This window comes from Monodelphis domestica, chromosome 3 (assembly GCF_027887165.1).
Source record: "Monodelphis domestica isolate mMonDom1 chromosome 3, mMonDom1.pri, whole genome shotgun sequence".
NCBI classification, from domain to species: domain Eukaryota; kingdom Metazoa; phylum Chordata; class Mammalia; order Didelphimorphia; family Didelphidae; genus Monodelphis; species Monodelphis domestica.
In genome coordinates this window covers 204593263-204611662 of record NC_077229.1, presented here as the reverse complement: position 1 = coordinate 204611662, position 18400 = coordinate 204593263, and the positions used below count along the sequence as shown (strand labels likewise).

The 18400-nt window shown below is 36.3% G+C and overlaps 1 protein-coding gene and 1 long non-coding RNA gene across 2 annotated transcripts in view; one reads left to right on the top strand and one right to left on the bottom strand.

The window, feature by feature from the left end:
* Window positions 1-2529: 2529 nt before the first annotated feature.
* The window catches only part of LOC103093551 (uncharacterized), a 58721-nt gene continuing 42850 nt past the window's right edge, over window positions 2530-18400 (bottom strand). The window contains exon 4 of the long non-coding RNA XR_008917611.1: window positions 2530-2660. This is a non-coding gene — a long non-coding RNA (uncharacterized LOC103093551). The remainder of the gene's footprint in view (window positions 2661-18400) is intronic.
* On the top strand, window positions 2541-5882 carry C3H6orf52 (chromosome 3 C6orf52 homolog). Its single transcript, XM_007487963.3, has 4 exons — window positions 2541-2626; window positions 3251-3440; window positions 4121-4157; window positions 5269-5882. Exons 1-4 carry the CDS (start codon window positions 2556-2558, stop codon window positions 5409-5411), a joined length of 441 nt encoding a protein of 146 aa, XP_007488025.1. The 5' UTR covers window positions 2541-2555; the 3' UTR covers window positions 5412-5882.

The following is an 18400-nucleotide window of genomic DNA, read 5'->3' as shown; positions in this document are numbered from 1 at the left end:
GTTTGGATCAACACCTCACACCCTACACCAAGATAAACTCAGAATGGGTGAATGACTTGAACATAAAGAAGGAAACTAGAAGTAAATTAGGTGAACACAGAATAGTATACATGTCAGACCTGTGGGAAGGGAAAGACTTTAAAACCAAGCAAGACATAGAAAGTGTCACAAAATGTAAAATAAATAATTTTGATTACATCAAATTAAAAAGGTTTTGTACAAACAAAACCAATGTAACCAAAATGAGAAGGGAAGCAACAAATTGGGAAACAATCTTCATATCAAAAACCTCTGACAAAGGTCTAAAATTACTCAAATTTATAAAGAGCTAAATCAATTGTACAAAAAATCAAGCCATTCCTCCAATCGATAAATGGGCAAGGGACATGAACAAGCAGTTTTCAGATAAAGAAATCAAAACTATTAATAAGCACATGAAAAAGTGCTCTAAATCTCTAATAATCAGAGAGATGCAAATCAAAACAACTCTGAGGTATCACGTCACACCTAGTAGTTTGGCTAACATGACAGCAAAGGAAAGTAATGAATGCTGGAGGGGATGTGGCAAAGTTGGGACATTAATTCATTGCTGGTGGAGTTGTGAATTGATCCAACCATTCTGGAGGACAATTTTGAACTATGCCCAAAGGGTGATAAAAAACTGTGAAAGAACCTGGGACATAGGTTGGTGTAATTTTGACCATAAAATTATAATCATACACATGTTTTACTGCACTTTGAGACTGACAATGTTATTTTTTGTAAAACACCTTAACTTCCATTTTAGAATCAATATTATGTATTGGTACCAAGGCAGATGAATGGTAAGGACTAGACAATGGGGGTTAAATGACTCACCTAGTGTCACACAGCTAAGAATTGTCTGCGGTTAAATTTGAACCCAGGTCCTCCTGACTCCAGGCCCAACTCTCTATCAATTGAACCACCTAACTGCCCCTCGACGATGTTATTTTTCTCACAATTGTTCCATGAGGTTACACTGGAAACGCTGTGCCCACTTTTACATAGGAGGAAAGCAAGCTTTAGACATATTCATACTAAGGGAGCCTCTATCATGTAGAATTTGTACCAGAGCTTCTGAATCTACATCCACAGCACTTTCTACTTTCACCACACTTACTGGCTGGTGATTTGATCTCTGATTCTTTTACTTTGTTGCTTTACTCTTTGGTAATATGACCTGATTTCTGTTTTCATAATCATATTAAGGCAAGAGTAAATGCTGCTTAGAGAGTATAATGATAATAAAATAATACTTTGAAATGCAGTCGCTTTTTGCAAAGGGCTCATAAAGGTCATTATTTTCTCTGGATTGTCACTGCTACAAATGTATGTATGTATCAGATTCTCCTTGATTTCCAAAGAGGACAGTCATAAAAATAAAAATCACCACTTCAATTTCTGAAAGATAATTCTAAAAAGTATTACTTTTAATTCTTAGAAATGCAATTTAAAATAAGTCTGTAGTATTTCCCTTCAGAGTTCAGGAAGGACCTAAACTCTGAGCTGATTACGTTTGTTATTTACATTTCAATATAATGAATATTATATGTATTAAACATTATAAACATTATTTTGTTAAAAATAATTTCTTTGTCCTGGCAGACAATTAGGGAGCCCTCCACCTCTGTCACTGTTGATAGCCAAATGATATTTGTAGTTGCTTTTTCATTATTGAAACATTGTATGGATTCTTATTTAAAAATTATTTGCTTCATAGAGTTAATTCTTCTTGTGGATTATAGGATATGGTAGGCTTGTTAATTGATAGGCTAACTCCTTTTGACTGGAAATTGGTAAATTAACACCTTATTTTATGGATCAAAGACCTGAAGTCCAGAGAGATTAAATGTCTGATCCAAGGAAGCAGATCATTAAGAAACAGGGTTGGTATAGAAGTCCAGAACCCCTGGCCCTACAGAGAGCATTCTTTCCATTGTATGGCACTACCCTTTATCCTCGCATGATCTTGTTTTCTTTCTCCCTTCTCTCTTAAATCTGAGTTGTAACAACTGTTAGACCTATTATCAGTAACACCAAAGCTGCTGATTCTTTTTACTCCTCCACCATTTTCTGCAAGATATGGCTAGGAAAATTTTGTACTCATCAATTACACATTGCCTTCATTTGCCAAACATTACAGCTGTTTGATGACAATGATTACCAAAAGAAAAAACTAAGCAGAACCCCACACAAGCAAATACCCCAGAGGTACAATTATTTCATGTTTAATTTCCTATCAGGAGATGTGAAGGGAGAAATACATCAAATAATAGAATTGAACTTAAATTCTTACTTATACCATGATGTGAAGTTATTTGCCAGTTACTGTAAGAAAGTTGTGTGTGGTGAGGATTTTGCAGTTAATCAGGGTCAAACAGCTGCATTCAATTGTCTACTAATGCTAAAGCAGGTGTATTTGGTGCTTGCCAAGGCAGCATTGCAGTATTTCTTGAGAAAGCTCAGAAAGTTTGATCAAAGGAGCAACTTTGAAGCTTGACGGACTATTACTTAAAGTCAGAATTCCAGTATCAATGGCAAGGAGTTTGAGTTCTGCAGACTTTGATTTAATCCAGCAAAGCAATTATTTCTGGTACTGGCAATGGTAAGATTTCTCTTCCTTATCTCCTTGTTTCTACCTGTACAGAGGAAGGAAAGATATTAGTGATTCAGGTCTTATGTAACTTCTTCCCACTTAAACGTTTTAAAAACATCTCTTGAAAGATTCTCTTGGGTTGATGAGCTTTAATTAGAAATGACATTTTCTTATATATGATCAATCATAGAGTTCAGTAGGGATATGACTGGGGTTTTGATGTGAAAAGATCACTCTACTGCAAATATGAATAACGTGGAAATGGGTTTTGAACAATGATATGTGTATAACCCAGTTCCGGGAAGGGGTAGGGAAGAGGGAAGGAGGGGGGAAATCATGAATTATGTAACTGTAGGAAAATATTCTAAATAAAAAAAAAAGAAAGGCGGAATGTTGTTTGTAAGTAACTTTACTTATTCTAGGGGTCTGAACTTGAAACTGGAGGGAACTTTAGAGATGATCTAGTACAATTCCTCATTTTACAGATGAGGAAACTGAGGCCCACTCAGTATGGTAACTTTTAACACAGGTAGTAGAGTTGGGATATGAACCTTGGGGGATTCTGACCCCCCAAGCCAGCAGTCTTTCTTCTATGCCACTCTGCTTTTTCTCATGATTTTCTTCTCTGTTAAGGATGAAGACTGAGTTACAACTTGACCACTCTGGTACCTATTATCAACAGCACCAAACCTGCTATTTGCAGTCAGATTTTGAACCTTATTTTGAATATAATTATAACTGTGTATTTTATGGGAATATTCAAGATGTCTCCTCTGCAAAGGAGAACACGAAAGATCTAGCTGAAATTCCAGTCATGTCAGAGGTAATTATTATTGAAATGGCTTCATTGTACTTTATACTCCCTTGACTCAAATGTTGACTTAATTCACAAATACAAAAGTTTATACTCCAATACACTTTTTCATCTTAAAATAAGAGTGAAGTTAGTTGCCTAAAGCATTTCATTGACTAAATGAGTTGAAAATGCAATTACTTTTATGGAAAAGATAATTTTATGATAAATTCCTGTAGGGCTTGAACAATTACAATTAACTTAGCATTTTGAGTTTCAGCCATTCAGAATGCTTCATTATCATGATTTTTAAAAAGGCCATTCTACCTTTCACAGTATTGTAGTGTGACATTTTAAAAAATTACAACCTATTTGTAAGGAAAGTGTATTTAAGGATGTTTGACCTTTAAAAAAAGACAGATGTTATTAAAAAAAAAAACCTGAGGTAAGGATTTTTAGACTGGGATAGGATTTTACCAATTATATCGAGTCCCTCTTCATTGGCCAGATTAAAAAAAAATAAGTTGGTATGTGGTGAGGGATTTTTTCCCTTTTTGGTTATAATTTTTACATATAACTTTTTTATGGCTTCCTATCTCAAACTTTCCTCTACCCATTGAATAATAGCACAGTTTTCTAGAGAAATGAATATTAAGTGACTGGGCTTGTGATAGTTGCCTTTCTTTCAAGATCTCAATGCTTATTTTTAGGATTGGACTACAAATAATGATGAAGAGCAAACTGAAGGTAATGGCAATACTAATTTATCTGTAGTTTTGATTGTAAATATGTATGTGTATATGTATATATGTATGTATGTGTGTATCACCTTGTTGTGATGTTAGACACTAGCTGGAAAGCAAAACTTTTCACTTGCTGTTAACTATTTTAGTTGTGTGTAATCCACAATATGACTTACTAAAAATGTATAGGCTTGGATGTAGTAAAGTTGTGTAGGTATTGTTATGGACCGAGTATTTAGTACTTAAGATAAGACTGTAGAAACAGCACCTGATTACTAGGAGTCAGGAGGACTGGGGTTTGAATCCTGTCATAAAATCACTGTGATTTTGGTCAAGTCAATTTGCCTCTCTATGCCTTAATTTAGTGAAGTTCCTTTCTAATGCTAGTGGTTTATGGTGCTAAGGTTTTTTTTTGGGGGGGGGGGGAGGGAGGGTCTTCTTTCCTTCATCATTCCAGCTCAGAGTATAGCAATGAATGCCCTATTTCTGTTTGAATTGGCAAAGATAGCTTTTTCCAGTGAAAACTTACTGCTGTTTCAAAGTGGGGGTGGCCCTTGGGTGGGGATGGTAAGGATGACAATGAGATAAAGGGAAAGTGTGTACTTTATATTTTCCTAATGAAGGAAAGATCTGAATAAAGGAAAGAAAAGTGGAAAATGTTAAAAGATTTAAAACTATTTCTGCTGAAAGGTGTAGGAGATTCTTGGCAGCCTATGAAAAATTAAAAATACTCTAAAATATCAAGTTAAAGAAATTACCTCACTCTTCAGTTACTATTTAAACATAAAATTGCAAATTTAATATTTGTGTTAAAGTGGAACATTTCTTACAGTTTTGGACAAAAGAGGAGAGTCTTTGTTGTAAATCTAAATTAGAATTTTGGTTAATATATGTGTGAAGAGTCTCCAAAAATGAAGAATTCTGTTTAAAAGGTAATTTAAATTTCCATTTCTCTGTTATTTGACCACTAAACATGGTTTTTTTTCATCTGTAATATTTTAAAAGTCTACAAAATGCTCATTTAAAATTATTTTGGGACAGTCATCAAAAGTATCAGGCGTCTAATCATTTGACAGTAAAACCGGCCAGCTTTCATGTACTGTTGCCTTTTGCAGATCCACAGATTCACTTAGATATTGAGAACCTGAACAAGGAGTTTATGGTGGAAAGTGAAGAGCTTTATGATTCCCTAATGAATTGTCATTGGCAGCCTCTGGACACGGTTGCTTCTTGGATCCCAAATAATACCCAGGAGTAATTTTGCGAATACAAAAAAATTCCCAATAAGGTGCTATCCAATGTCTATATTTGGTACTTTTTAGTGTGGGTCAGAAGTCACATTTTGTTTTATTCCACAGACATTTGTTTGAACATAATTTTTGGATGACTGGAGAACAGTAAGATAATGAAGAATTAACCTTCAAGAAAATAAAGATACTTAACCAGTAAATGCATTTTACTCATCATTTAAGATACTGGGTGGTATACCTGAGGCAACATTTAAAGTGTGCTTTTCTTTTCCTTTCCATGAAAGCAAGAATACAGCTTTACTTCTTAAAAGACTGACTGGTTTCAGTTTAGAAATGGAGAAGCCTGGAGCCCATTTCTGGGTGACATCTAAAAATTCTCTATTGTGCCCTTGAGGGTATGTGACTATTCAGTGGAGGCTTTAGGTTTTGTTTTTTTTTTGTTGTTGTTGTTTTTTTCATTTGAATAAATTTAGTCAATTTAGAACATTCCTTGGTTACAATAATCACATTATTTCCCTCCCTCCCCTCCTCCCACTTCCTGCAGCCGGTATGCAATTTCATTGGGTATTACTTGTGTCCTTGATCAGAACCTACTTCCATGTTGTTTACACTAGGATATTCATTTAGAGTCTACATCCCCAAGCATATCCCTTCGACCCATGTATTCAAGCAGTTGTTTTTCTTCGGTGTTTTTACTCCCACAGTGTTTCCTCTGGATGTGGAGAGTGGTTTTTCTCCTAGATCCCTGCAGATTGTTCAGGGACATTGCATTGACACTAATGGAGAAGTGCATTGCGTCCGATTGTACCACAGTGTATCAGTGTCTGTGTACAATGTTCTCCTGGTTCTGCTCCTTTCACTCTGCATCACTTCCTGGAGGTTGTTCCAGTCTCCATGGAATTCCTCTAGTTTATTATTCCTTTTGAGCACATTAGGATTCCATCACCAACATATACCACAATTTGTCCAGCCATTCTCCAATTGAAGGGCATCCCCTCATTTTCCAGTCTTTTGCCACCACAAAGAGCGTAGCTATGAATATTCTTGTACAGGTCTTTTTCCTTATCTCTTTGGAGTTTTAGGTTTTTAAATATAACTTGAGGTCAAAACAACTGCCTATGAGCTATAGAGAACAATTTTGGGGTTAAGAGTCTGGGAATTTATATAGTTTGTCCTTCTCTACTTCCATCCCATATTATACAGACCAACTAGCTTTCTACCTTGCCAATCCCCCATTATGTGGGACACATAATGATTGTAGCATAAATGAATTGGTAACATAGGTATATATATATATATATATATATATATATATATATATATATATATATATATATATTTTTTTTTTTTTAAACCCTTACCTTCCATCTTGGAGTCAATACTGTGTATTGGCTCCAAGGCAGAAGAGTGGTAAGGGCTAGGCAATGGGGGTCAAGTGACTTGCCCAGGGTCACACAGCTAGGAACATAGGTATATTTCAATAATATATTTTACTTGTAGGAGGTATACCTGAGCTGATTAGCCATTGTAACCACTGGCTTCTGCTAGCATTTGGATTAATTGTCCTCAAGTTAAATAACCCATTTACTGAGCACTATACTGTTTTGTGGAAAGAAAGCAGTTCAACTTGCCATTAACAGTAACTCATAGGGTAGGTGGGTGTCTTAGTGGAGAGAGTCAAACCTGGAGATGGGAGTTCCTGGGTTCAAATGTGGCCTCAGACACTTAATAGCTGGGTGGCCTAGGCTAGTCATTTTAGCCCCATGTCTAGTCTTAGCACTTTTCTGCCTTAGAACCAATATAATTAATTCTAGATGGAAGATATGAGTTATTCTTTGTTTTGTTTTTTTAAAACTCTTACTATACTTTAAAAAAAAAGAGCATTATCACTAGTTTAGTATGTTTAACCATTCTTCTAACTTAAAAGGATTGAGGAGGGCTGACTGAGGTCTTGGGGTAGAACAGGAATAAAAGCGGAACACCACATCAGCTTCCTGCTGGTGTATATTTGCTTGCATAAAGGAGAGTGTTTACACATAATTTAGGCTATTATTGAAGTCTAACTGGCCATTTTACTTGTTCTAAGATACAGGGTCACTACAATAACCTAAGGACATCCATAATGTGTTTGCTTTGAGCAGTTTGTTCTTCAAGATTGACTAGGAAATAATTTTATTTTCCTTCAAACTGTTTGAGTTTATTGGGCAAGAAATAGGGGAAGAATTAGAACCTGAAGGTGTAGTAGAATCATAGAGTCTTGTAAACCAAGATGCAGGAACCAGGGCTGGAGACCTGCCTCTACTACAAAGGTTACTCAAATGGTCTTTTTAAGGTCACCAGAAAAAAAAAAGGATGTCAAACTCTTCAGAAATATCGTGGTATATTCCTGTCATATAAACATGAATGTTATCAGATTGCAACAATAGCTGGTGATAGGCCAGTTGGTTTAAAAAACAACTTAAAATGTTGACATGACAGCTCACCCGATTGAAAATATTCTTTTACCATCAAGAGGCTGATGTCAAAAGTTATTTTTTAATACCTCCCTGAGGGGGAGATGGGAGTTGCCTTGTGCCAGACCATAAAAATTACCATCACTGTGACTATCTTCTCCCCTTGTCTCTTTATGGAGACAGCCCAAGATCCTGAACTCATAAGCCTCAGAAGTAGAAGTTCCCCCCCAAACCACCAGACCTTCTTCCAACCCAGTCACTGCAGCCAGCATTGAGTAGAGAAACCATGGTGGAGAAAGAGTGTACCTTCCTCATCACCACCCAGCAATAATTGCTTAACGACTGCCACCAACAGGCATATAGGCACAAGAGCTCTGAGAGTGGCAGTATCTTCCAGCCCACTGGTCCTGCACCTACCCCTAACAGACATCATTTAAGGAAGCAGCACCTGTAAGATATTAGTCATCCTTACTAAGAGCCTCTCAGAGGACAGACAAACCACCTTTGCTAAAGCAGGTACCATGAGGGAGAGTTAGGAAGAAGCATGTGCTAAGCAGGTCATGCCATCACCTCTTTGACCACCATCTCCCCTCAGATCTTTATGGAGACAGTTCAGGACCCTGAACTCAAAGACTTTTGAAATAGTGGCACTTCTAGCCCAGTAGTCTCAGCCATCATCCTGAGAATTAACACTTGTGGATATGTACACTGACAACTGTTCTGGCAAGTGCTACAACCACATCTATTTTGCTTCACATTTTCTTTAGTTCCCTTGATATTCTTGATCTTTTGTTTTTCCAGATGAATTTTGTTATTTTTTTCTAGTTCTATAAAATAGTTTTTTGGTAGCTTAATAGGTTTGGCACTGAATAAGTAAATTAATTTAGGTAGCATTATCACTTTATATTAGCTCAGCCTACCCATGAGCAATGAATGTTTTTCCAATTATTTAAATCTTTATTTGTATGAAAAGTTTTTTATAATTGTGTTCATATAATTCCTGAATTTGTCTTGGCAAATAGATTTTCAAATATTTTATGTTATCTACGGTGATTTTAAATGGAGTTTCTCTTTCTAACTCTTGCTGCTGAGTTTTGTTGGAAATATATAGAAATGCTGATGATTTACGTGACTTTATTTTGTATCCTGTAACTTTGCTAAGTTATTAATTATTTCAACTAGTTTTTAAGTTGATTTTATGGGATTCTCTTTATAGGATAAGTATATCATCATATTATCTGCAAAGAGTGATAGTTTAGTTTCTTTATTGCCTACTTTAATTCCTTGAATTTCTTTTTCTTCTCTTATTGCTATTGTTGGCATTTCTAGTACAATCTTAAATAATAGTAGTGAAAATGGGCATCCTTGCTTCATTCCTGATCTTATTGGGAAGGCTTCTAACATCCTCATTGCAGGTGATACTTGCTAATGGTAAAGCCACCTCTATTAAAGACCTAGAAAAGAAAATTCTTGTCACCATCATCCTTGGCACTAAAATGGTTCAATATTAGAAGCTGTCATGTTTTTATCAGTGTAAGAAATGAAATATTAGTTACCTATCAGCAGCCCTCCCCCTATGAGGGGCGATGGATTTACCCTGTTGCCTGGAGACCAGACTCAAATAGAGACCCAGAGAGAGCACCTGGGCGCTGGCTCCGGAGGGGTTAAGAACGAATCCTGGAGCGGATAACTCCTGGAGCAGATAACGGAGCCAAGTAACCCCAGCAAAGTGAGCTGGAGGGAGACAACAGGAAGAAGGCAACATCTGCAGACCCCCTCCCCAGGCAGGACTTACCTCCTGCCCCAGCGCTCAGGCTGCCTTCTGCTGGATTAATATTTCTCAACATATAATTAAATATTGTTTTTGTGATTGATCACTGTTTAAATTATGTTTGATTTGTAGCAATGAGAATACATAATGCCTATCAGGTATTTACATTCCAAATCATAACTGTAGCAAAATTACAGTTTTGAAGTAGCCACCAAAATAATTTTTTGGTTTGGGGTCACTGCAACATGAGGGATTGTACTGAGGAGCCATGGCATTAGAAAGGTTAAGAACCACTGCCCTAATGCAAAAACCAGTAACATGGAAATGAGCTCGGAACGAGGACACATGTGATACCCAGAGGAATCAAGCATCACCAATGGGAAGGGTGGAGGGGGGAGGAAAAGAAAATGATCTTTGTTTCTAATGAATAATGTTTGAAAATGACCAAATAAAATAATGTTTAAAATTTTTTTTAAATGACTATGTATTGTCATTTTTTGACATTTTTTGACAAATTTTTTCAATTTGTACTTTGTGGAGGGATTAGTTTTAAGCAAAACAACTTTTGATTTAGGATGTAGAAAATTATTTGTAATTTTTTTTCTGACATGGCAAAAATTGGAATCTGAGGGGTTACCCATCAATTGGAGAATGGCTGGATAAGTTATAGTATGCAAATATGACATAATATTACCCTGTTGAAGAGATGAAGGGGATGATTTCAGAGAAATCTGGGGAAACTTAAATGTACTAGAGAAGAGTTAAGTGAACAGAGTCAGGAAAACAATTTAAACAATGGCAGCAATACTGTAAAGACAATCATAAGGAAAAAGACCTGCACAAAAACATTCATAGCTGTGCTCTTTGTGGTGGCCAAAAACCAGCTTTCCAGCCTCCAACCCCCACCTGACACCCAGCTCTCACTTGTGGCTCCCAGTAGCTGCTAGCATGTGGCAGCAGCCACACCCCGGGCAACGGCTCAACCTTGTGAGAGTAGCCATCGGGTCTTCCTGGACCCCTGGTAAACCAGGGCTTGGCTCACCCAGCATGTGAACACTGCTTTGGCCGAACAGACGGAAGAAACCAATAAGAAGGTTCAACGGCTGAGAGGGCAACGCAGCAAAGCAGCGTGGAGTGCTTAGGGCGTGTTGAAGCACAAAAGACAACACGGCCATCCAATGCAGCTGAGGAAGTCTCCAGGTGTAACGATTTTTTGTGCCACTGGACCCAGACTTTCGACGCCGAGAGAGTGGGACTGTCTCTGTGCATCAACTTTTCCACTTGAATAGCCTTCACGCACAAGTGTCTTTGTGCACACTCATCTATACACCATAGATGAAAACACACAAAGACAATCATCATCCTTGGTTACGGAGAGACTACTACCAGAAGAAATGAAAGAAGTAGTGCCATATGCTGTTTCACCCTATGGACCGTGAGACCTTTCCATATGACTTGAAGCTAAAATTTTCCATATGTGTTATTTTCCCCATTAGAATATAAACTTCTTGAGAACAGAGACTATCTGATTTTTCTCTTTGTATTCTTAGAGCTTAGCACTGTGTTTTGCTTGTATTAAGCCCTTAATCAATGCTTTCTTTATTCATTGAAGGGGGGAAAATCCTTAGCCTTGCTTTCCACAGTTAGAAGTATAAAGATGCATATGCTCTTAGGAGACATAATGGATCAACTTTAATGTGACTTTTAAGCATAAATGACTGCATGGGGTAGGAGAGGAGAGAACTCAGCACTTGAAGTAAGATATAGGCCATTTGTGAGGCAGAAGGTATAGGGAAAGAAGGGAATATACAGTGAAAAAATTGCCTACTTAAGTCTTATTTTATGATTCTTGTCTGACTTGTTTGTACAAAAATATCAGATGTGCCAACTGCACTGAAGAGAGAATTCTTCTGTTTCTAGAACATTCTCTAGCTTTATGTGACTTTTAAGCATTTATATAAAAATCTACAAATATATATATGAGATATATACAGTGTAAACAGAAGATAATTTCAGATGAAACTAACTGGCTGAGGGAGAAGAACCCTGAAAGATCACCTGCAGAAAGTGGAATTTTACCAAAAGAATGCCAAAGAATCCATGAGTCAGGGATGAGGAAGGAGAACATTTCAGGCATGAGGCATAACCAGTGCAAAGGCATGAAGAGGGAAGAGGGGAGTATCATTTGTGAAAAATAAACAAACAAACAAAAAACAAGTTAATGTAGCCAGATTTTAGAGAATATAATAGGGAGTCTTATTTTTGCCTCTGTTGAATTTTCCCCCCTTAGTTATAAGGATGGCAATCTAGAAGAAAGGATGCATTAGGAAATTTAGGTGTAAAAACAAAAGACATTTATTTTTGAAGAGCTCACATGTACATTAATATTAGTTGTAGAGGTTCTCAAGAAATTAAGCCACTATTATAGTGAGTTGCAAAGTTCACTGAGAATTCTTAACTAGGAAGAAATGTATATCCAAGAAAGAATGAACTCATGGCAGTGATCATTTGTGGAACTAGAAAGAGGAAAAAGTTCTTGTTCTGTCATTTCACTTTACTACAGTTGCAGGCCATATAAAACAGAAAGTCACAGCTGAGTTTGAATTCCATCTTTCTACATTCTGCTCATGTGACCTAGGAAAAAGTCACTTACATTTTCTGGATCTCAATTTCTTCACAAACAAGTAGTTTGTACTAGATTTATATACAGTCCGTTGTGGCAGCATCACTCACTTATACTAGGCTGCAAAGAAAAACATCCTCTTAGAAGTAACTTAATTTCTAATGATACAATTATCTAATTGAAACAATCTCAACTGCATGTAATTTGTGTCCCTCTTACAGTGGCATCTAACATCAGATAATTTTGGTAATAGAGGTAGGAATGCAATTTTTTACTTACTGAGTAGCTACTATCATTCTAAAAAAGTCAAATTTATTCTGAAGCTTTAAAAATTCTCTTTCCATAGTAAATGATAAAGAAAGACAGATTGTTCCTTTGGGGCTCCACTTCAAAAACATCCTCCTCCCCTGCTTGAAGTGCTAATTTAAACTATATAACCATATTGTACAACCCCCAAATAAACACTTTATCTTTGATGGTGCTTTCAGTAGCTACAAGCTAAACAAATGTAAGAATATATTCCCAGCTTTTTTCAGTATGAATAGAGGCATTTTGCTCTGTGAAGAATCCTTAAAAATAAAGAAGCACTCCCCATAAATGGCAGAAACCATTTTTTTCCTAACTTTTAGGAGGCCTAGAATCTTTCTTTTAGTATTATCATTACAATAGGATGAATGATCAATCCCTCCCTCCCCCCAGCCTTTTATTCTGGAGCTGGAGACACTTTTGTGTTGATCTTATGTTACATGTTCATTATAATACTGTATATTTGTTTAGTGTCTCAAATTGCAAAGCATGTTCATATTCATTAAATGTGCCTTTTACAGTTTTCTCAAAATTTACCTACATACACAATAAACTCTGTTTATTTTTTAAAAAGAGGGAGAGAAAAAATATTCAGAAACAGTCTCTCAAATGATCTGTCCTGAAAAGTACATCTTTTGGCAGGAAATTACAGTAATCAGTGCTCCATCTATGAAAAATACTGCCATTTGGGAAGGGGGTGATTTCTTTAATAGTGTTCCTCTAAGCTACAAATGTGCATCACCCTTTTGTAAGATGGATATCTGGGCATGATTAAAAATCTAGCATTTTTTTTTTCATAATCCTCCCAGGTTCACATACTCTTGCAGGGGTTGTGATTTAAACCATATCATAGAAGAAACATACTATAGCACAGAAATGTCATACACTACAGGTGATTGCAACACTACTGCTTGCATCCAACCAGATTAAAATGTAACTGGAAAATATTTAACAAAATAAATAAAAATAGGGGGCAGCTAGCTGGGTGGCTCAGTGGATTGAGAGCCAGGCCTAGAGATGGGAAGTCTTAGGTTCAAATCTGGCCTCAGACACTTCCTAGCTAGCTGTGTGACCCTGGGCAAGTCACTTAACTCCCTTTGCCTAGCCCTTACCACTTTTCTGCCTTAGAACCAAAATTGGTTCTAAGGCAGAAGGTAAGAGTTTTATAAATAAAAATATAATGAAATAGATAACATTGATAGTTTTCTAAGTCAACATACACCTTCATGGATCCATATATGCTATTTAGTAACCCCATTTCTATTTGAATTTGACATCATTATGGGTAGTAAATAGGACATTTAACTTAGAGAAGAATATTTAGGTTCCAATCCCTCCTCAGACACTTACTAGTTATGTGACCCCTGAGCAAGTTGCTCAATCTTTTTTTTTTTTGCCTCAGTTTTCTTATTTGTAAAATGAGGGGGTTAGATTCTATAGTCTCTAACGTTCCTTCAAGTTTGAAATTTGATTCTATGATCCATTCCTTATCTCCTCAGCTATTTCCAAGGGAAGCTTATACAATTTCAAGGTAAGCTTTTCGTATATTCTGATGAGTTTCCTTTACCAGCTAGCTTTAATGACAAATGATGAAAAAGGTTAGTTAGGGAAGGAACTGATGAAGTCTGTGAAGCATACATTCTTCACATTATTTCCTCCATGAATTTTTCTCTTGTGGAAGCAATATGTGTCTTCTTTCATGATATGATGAACATGGGAACATGTATTATAGATTAACACATGTACAATCCATATTATATTGCCTGCCATCTTGGGGAAGGGGGAGGGATGAGAAGGAGGGAAAGAATATGGATCACAAAATGTCTAGAAAATAATTATTGAAAACTATACAGTCATGCAATCTGAAAAAAAAGATTTATAAAACTTATAATTTTTTTAAAAGCTAGCTTTGAAATTTTTATTTCATTTTCATTCCTCATTTGCTTATGGGTATGTGGCTTTTGAACACTCCTATACATTTACGGCTTCTGTGCTTTCTGTGAAAGATTTAGGAATCCTGATCTTCATGATCACAAACCATAATTCTAAAGGACTAAGTGAAGGGGCAGCTAGATGACACAGTGTATGAAAAATGCTACCAGTCTCCTGATAGAAAGCTTATGGATCCAGATTGTGACACCTTTTTTGGACATGGACAATGTGGAAATGTGTTTTGCTGTACTATATATGTTTATATGGTTGTATGTATGTGTGTGTGTTTTACTCAAAGGAAAGTTGGAGAAAAAGAAGGCATATTTCCATTTGAAAAAAAATTCTCTCATTTCAACTTCTATTATTCTATTTCTATATTGATTATATCACTTTGGAATGACACAGAACAATTCTAATCCTTCCTCTACCTAGCTGTTTGTCATAAGAATTTTCAGGGACCTTACAGCTGCTGCCTAAAAAAGCCAGGACACCATACAGATAGGCAGGTAAACTGCAGCTTATTTATTTATTCCAGTGTGGCCTACACCATCAGTAGGTGATGGATGTCTGGATGTGTTAACTTGGCAAATGACATGTATAAATATGTGTGTATATACATGTGTGTACATATACATCATGGTCCCAGCCTCCTGATAGGAAGCTGATGGATTCAGAGAGCAGATTGAGAACTTTTTTTGAACACGGTCAATTTGGAAACGTGTTTTGCTGTACTATACATTTTTGTAACAGATTGTATGTGTGTATTTTTTCAGTATGGGGAAGGGAAGTTGGAGGAAAGAGAAGGCAGATCTTCATTTGAAAAAAATTTAGCTTGGGGAAAAAAAGACTCTCTTTGTGACTTCTAGTCGATATTTCTGCTTCTGTCCTACAAATAAATACAGCTATCCCTCCCACATCATGACTTTTCCTATCATGGTTTCAATATATCACAGGTCAGCATAACAATTTAAATGGAATGGGGGCGGGGGAGGGTTGTGAAAGCTGCAGCGGACTCACAAAGGCTAGCAGATAGAAAAAGATTAAAAACTCAGAAATATATAAAATATGTGTAAAGTGCTGTATAATACCAACATATTTTATTTTTAACACCATAATTATACACAATTTCTTTTTTAAAGTTAAAATAAGCAAAAAGTCAAAATTTGCAGAAAGGACATGAAAGTTAGCAGGTGATACACAAAGGCTAGAAATATTAACATTGACCTACGTATAGCGTATGACCAAATACCTAACTGAAAATTTATCATAAGGTACTGTAAAAACCCCATAAAAGAAAAAACTCAGACCTTTCTCTGGTACAAAGAGAGGGGCAAAATGTTTTATGCAGATTTTCCATATCACAGAGTGCCAAATCCCTAACCTCTACGCTGTGGAAGAGATACCTGTACTTCTGTGCATACATATGTGCATACATACACAATAATACGTATGGCCATATACATATACATGTATCATATACATATTTACATTTGTGTATGTTTTTTCCTTCCCTTTATTTTAGAGTGATAAACGCCCTAGAGCCACTCCTGAAACAAGGAGACATTTATTTGTGGCTGTCTAGGATGAGGCATATCACTAGGAAGACTAACAGCTATCCCTACTGTCAACCCCAGGAACAGCCCTGACCATCCTGGGATGTCTCCCCCATATTGTTCTCCTGCCCTTATCTTAGCCTATTCCCAGCTTCATATAGAACCAGAGGCCCCAGCATCAGGTCAGCCTCTAATCTCTCTCTCACACACACATATCTATGTATTTATGTATCCATCCATCATCCATCCATCCACCCATCCATCCATCCTCTCCTCCAAAGCTCTGTGAATCAGATAGAGTAATAAAAAAGAAGATGTTCTTACAAAGCAGTTTGGTCAGAGCAGGTACTATATGTAGGGCAGGAAAAGATACACTAACAAGGAGATGTTTAAATTTTTATAACGGAAAAAAAAATGTACCCATGCTAGTATAGCTACTTAAATTAGACCAAAGAAAACAGTATCTTTTTGGTCACTAAGTATTTGTAAAGAGCTTACTACTTGCTTGGTCACATATAGGGGACAACTCTCTTGAGCTATTGAGGTCCTTTTTCATTAAGTGAGTAAGTGAACATGTAGAAGGAGAGAGATTTTGCTTTATGCTTTTGCTGAAGTATGTGCTTAGACATCACATGGACAAAAAAAAAATCCATTGAGTCACCCAGCTGCCCCATAAAAACAAACAAAAAAAACAATAACAACCAAAAAAAACCCTTTTCAAAAATCCAAGAAAATTAAATCTGTAGCACTGTCTTTAATCGATCAGTTTAGTAACCCTATTAGAAAAAGGAAATTAAATAACTCTGGTATGATCTGTTCATGATGAATCCATGTTGGGTCTTTGTAAACACAACTTTTTCTAGATGTTTAGCAGGCATCTCTTTTATGATTCACTAGAATTTTCCCAGGAATTACAGCCCCCTTACTGACTTTTGTTTGTCCATTCCATTTTTTTCTCCCTTTTTGAAAATTAAGGCATTTGCCCTTTTCTGGTCTTGTGGTACTTCTCTTATTTTTCATGGTCTTTCAAATTCCACTGACATTGGCAGTTACAGCTGCTTGTTCTTCCAGTTCAAATACATAATTCTTCTGGGCCAGATGATTTGAATTTGGTAAGGGCAATTATATGTGCTTTTACCATCACCTTAATTAATATCAACTACTTCGTAGCCATTTTTGTTCCGTCATTTCCAGTGCAAAGATCATTTTCATTGACAGAGAAAAGAGAAGTAAAATAAGGATTGGACATAACTATCCTCTCTCTTTTGTCAATTGCCATTGTCCTTCTCTACTTAATGGTATGCTGGAGCCAGATCATTGCCAAAACAGTTGTTAATCTGTCTGTATGTGCATTTACATGTTGGAAATCAGTAAAACACTATAAATTAGAGCTTGATGTATTGTTTTGCTGATTTTCTAAACTTAAAGTGATGGAGAAAAAGTTAATGATGATGCAGATTAAATTTAAGAGTTTGCCATTCTTATATATCCCTTTTCCCCCCCAAAGAGCTGATTGTTAAACACTGACCAGTATACCCCTATCTACTTGAAGGAATGACTCTTCTCTTTCTCTCAAAAACATTTTTTTTATTGTTATTTTCTCTTGTCAGTCTTAGCTTAACTCAAGCTTTAAGATTCCTGACATTCCAGGCCAGTTAGGTGGTTCTATAGATTGAGAGCCAAACCTAGAGATGGAAGGTCCTGGGTTCAAATTTGATCTCAGACACTTGCTAGCTGTGTGACCCTGGGCAAGTCACTTAACCTTCATACATGATATTCATTCTAAGATGGAAAGTAAACATTTTAAAAAAGGATTCCTGACACTGTTTTTACAGGATTCATGTCATATTCATAGTCTTCTGTAACCTGTTCTTGTTTCCATATTTTGCAATGAAGAAAAAAATCTAAATTGCTTAGGGATTTCCCTATGCTTTTATGTTGATCTCTTTAAAAGGGAAGTCACATTTTAATTCCTCACTGTAATTATTTCCCTTTGTGTGTCCAGAATTTCATTCTTGAGGATCTTAAAGCCTGGGTTGACTTTTCCTAAAGAATTTTAGTCCATATGATCCTACTTATCTTTGAATCCTTTGAAATTTGCTTTCTCAAAAATCTAGAGTGAATATCAGATTATAGCAGGATTTCCTCTCCTCTTATCACTGACTTTGAGCAGAAATATTCTTTTCCTCCCAGGCTTCTGGCCATTTCCACTTTGGCAACAAATATCTACCTATTAGTAAGAATCAAATTCAGAATAGAATACCCTTTTATTGATTCCTCCATATTTTGAAAGATAAAAATGACTCTCAAAACAAGTCAAAAAATGATTACAAGCTCTGCTTTTGGCAGGGAAAGTTCC

Bases quoted from the DNA above. Each gene is read 5' to 3' on its own strand.
- C3H6orf52 (XM_007487963.3), top strand. From the start codon at position 2,556: ATGGCAAGGAGTTTGAGTTCTGCAGACTTTGATTTAATCCAGCAAAGC. The intron at 2,627-3,250 runs GTAAGATTTCTC...TTCTCTGTTAAG, and splicing joins TATTTCTGGTACTGGCAATG to GATGAAGACTGAGTTACAAC. The intron at 3,441-4,120 runs GTAATTATTATT...GCTTATTTTTAG, and splicing joins AAATTCCAGTCATGTCAGAG to GATTGGACTACAAATAATGA.